This window comes from Pundamilia nyererei, unplaced genomic scaffold, assembly GCF_000239375.1.
Source record: "Pundamilia nyererei isolate P.nyererei 1_Seehausen unplaced genomic scaffold, PunNye1.0 scaffold00377, whole genome shotgun sequence".
NCBI lineage: Eukaryota > Metazoa > Chordata > Actinopteri > Cichliformes > Cichlidae > Pundamilia > Pundamilia nyererei.
In genome coordinates, this window is record NW_005187778.1 from 408325 (window position 1) to 410052 (window position 1728).

At 45.1% G+C, this 1728-nt stretch overlaps 1 protein-coding gene across 2 annotated transcripts in view; it reads left to right on the plus strand.

The window, feature by feature from the left end:
- The window catches only part of LOC102205135 (myotubularin-related protein 1-like), a 12894-nt gene that overhangs the window by 6404 nt on the left and 4762 nt on the right, over positions 1–1728 (plus strand). For both annotated transcript variants that reach the window (XM_005752749.1, XM_005752750.1), the window contains 6 exons: positions 170–257; positions 342–436; positions 511–618; positions 796–894; positions 1176–1259; positions 1466–1615. In XM_005752749.1, coding sequence (XP_005752806.1) covers positions 170–257; positions 342–436; positions 511–618; positions 796–894; positions 1176–1259; positions 1466–1615 — 624 coding nt within the window. The remainder of the gene's footprint in view (positions 1–169; positions 258–341; positions 437–510; positions 619–795; positions 895–1175; positions 1260–1465; positions 1616–1728) is intronic.

Genomic DNA, 1728 nt, shown 5'->3' on the forward strand with positions numbered 1-1728 from the left:
AACTATATGCTTTAGCAAAAAGGATTATTGTTCTAACACTGATGAGTTTATTTTGCAACAGTAGCAAAATACCTCTTCATTACAGGCTTGATAACGATGTGTCTGCAAGTACTAGCTAACATAAAACAGGTGTGTAGTGGTCCCACTGAGTGATCTGTGATCTTTGCAGACCCTCCCAGGTCTGAGATACGGAGCACAGGTCAAAATGTTCCAGAACCAGGTTCCTCTGCTCCCTGGAGAGACCATCCAAACTACAGGTACCTTCATTCTTCCTAGTCTCTATGTGTATTGTCCAGTCATACAAATACACCTGTGTAATCAGCGCTTTCCTTTTCCTACAGTCAAGGATGTGATGTACATTTGTCCATTCAGCGGTCTGGTTACTGGGACTTTGACCGTCACAGACTACAAGCTGTACTTCATCAGTGTGGAAAAGGTCTGCTCGATTATTAGAAGTGCTGTAGCGCGCTCCATCTGTACCAGTGTGTTCATGTTAGTGTGTCCATTCAGGACTCTCCCTTCATTCTGGATGTGAACCTGGGAGTCATCAGCAGGATCGAATCTATCAGTGTTCCCAACCAAGGAGAGAACAACAAGGGACTGGAGCTGGTCTGCAAGGTACCGCTTTAATACACAAGCAGTCACACAAATGCATGATTACATGTGTTAAAACACGTCATCTAACATCTTATAGGCATTTTTATTTAACAGCAATAAAAGAAAAACCCAGAAAATGTGCAAATGTCTTATTTTGGCGAGTCTGCTCATTGAGCAGTTTCCTGCTTCATGCTTCAGGACATGAGGAGTCCCAGGTTTGCCTATAAGATGGAGGAGAGCCAGCCGGACGTGGTGGAGGTGCTGACCAAACATGCCTTTCCTCTGTCCCACAGTCTGGTCAGTTTGATTCTCTTGTCCTGTATTTACTGCTTTTAACTGACGTGTCACTCAGATCTGCCTCACAACATCCAGTGACAGATAGCAGACGCAAGCACCAACATACAAAATGATAAAGAGGAGCAAAGGTTGGAGGATAGTGAGGAGTTTGACAGTTAGCTGTAGAAGGCTTTTGGTTGGTCCCATAAGGCAAACTGGTCGTGAGTGAGGGCGGTTATAGTAAAAACTGCTGTTTGTTACATCTGCATGACTAATACTGTAACTGTGACTTCCTCTGGCAGCCCTTGTTTGCCTTCCTGTACAAAGAGCAGTTTCCTGTGGACGGCTGGAAGGTGTATGACCCAGCAGCAGAATACAGACGTCAGGTAACTCCACGGGCGCCGTTACTCTACGACTGACATGTTGCCAGTTAACCTCATTTGTTGCAAAATGTTTCTGTTTCTTTTTTAATAGCACTTACTTTTCCAGCATCCTGAACATTTTATGTGTGAACAAGTTACAGGTGTATCAGATTTGTTTTCTACATTATCCAGACTTTGTTTCTTTCCTCTGCTTGGATGTCTTTTGTCAGGGGCTTCCTAATGAGAGCTGGACCATCAGTAAGATAAACAGCACCTATGAGCTATGTGACACGTATCCTTCCGTCCTGGTCATCCCCACCAACATCACAGATGAAGACATCAAACGAGTGGCTGTGTTCAGAGCCAAGCACCGTATACCGGTCAGTCTGAGCACAGATCTGAGGCTTTGCTCTTTATCTCAGAGTAGAACGGGAGGCAGAGCCTTCAGGCTCCCAGCTCCCAGCTTGGATTCGAGGGACAGACAGCGTCTCTA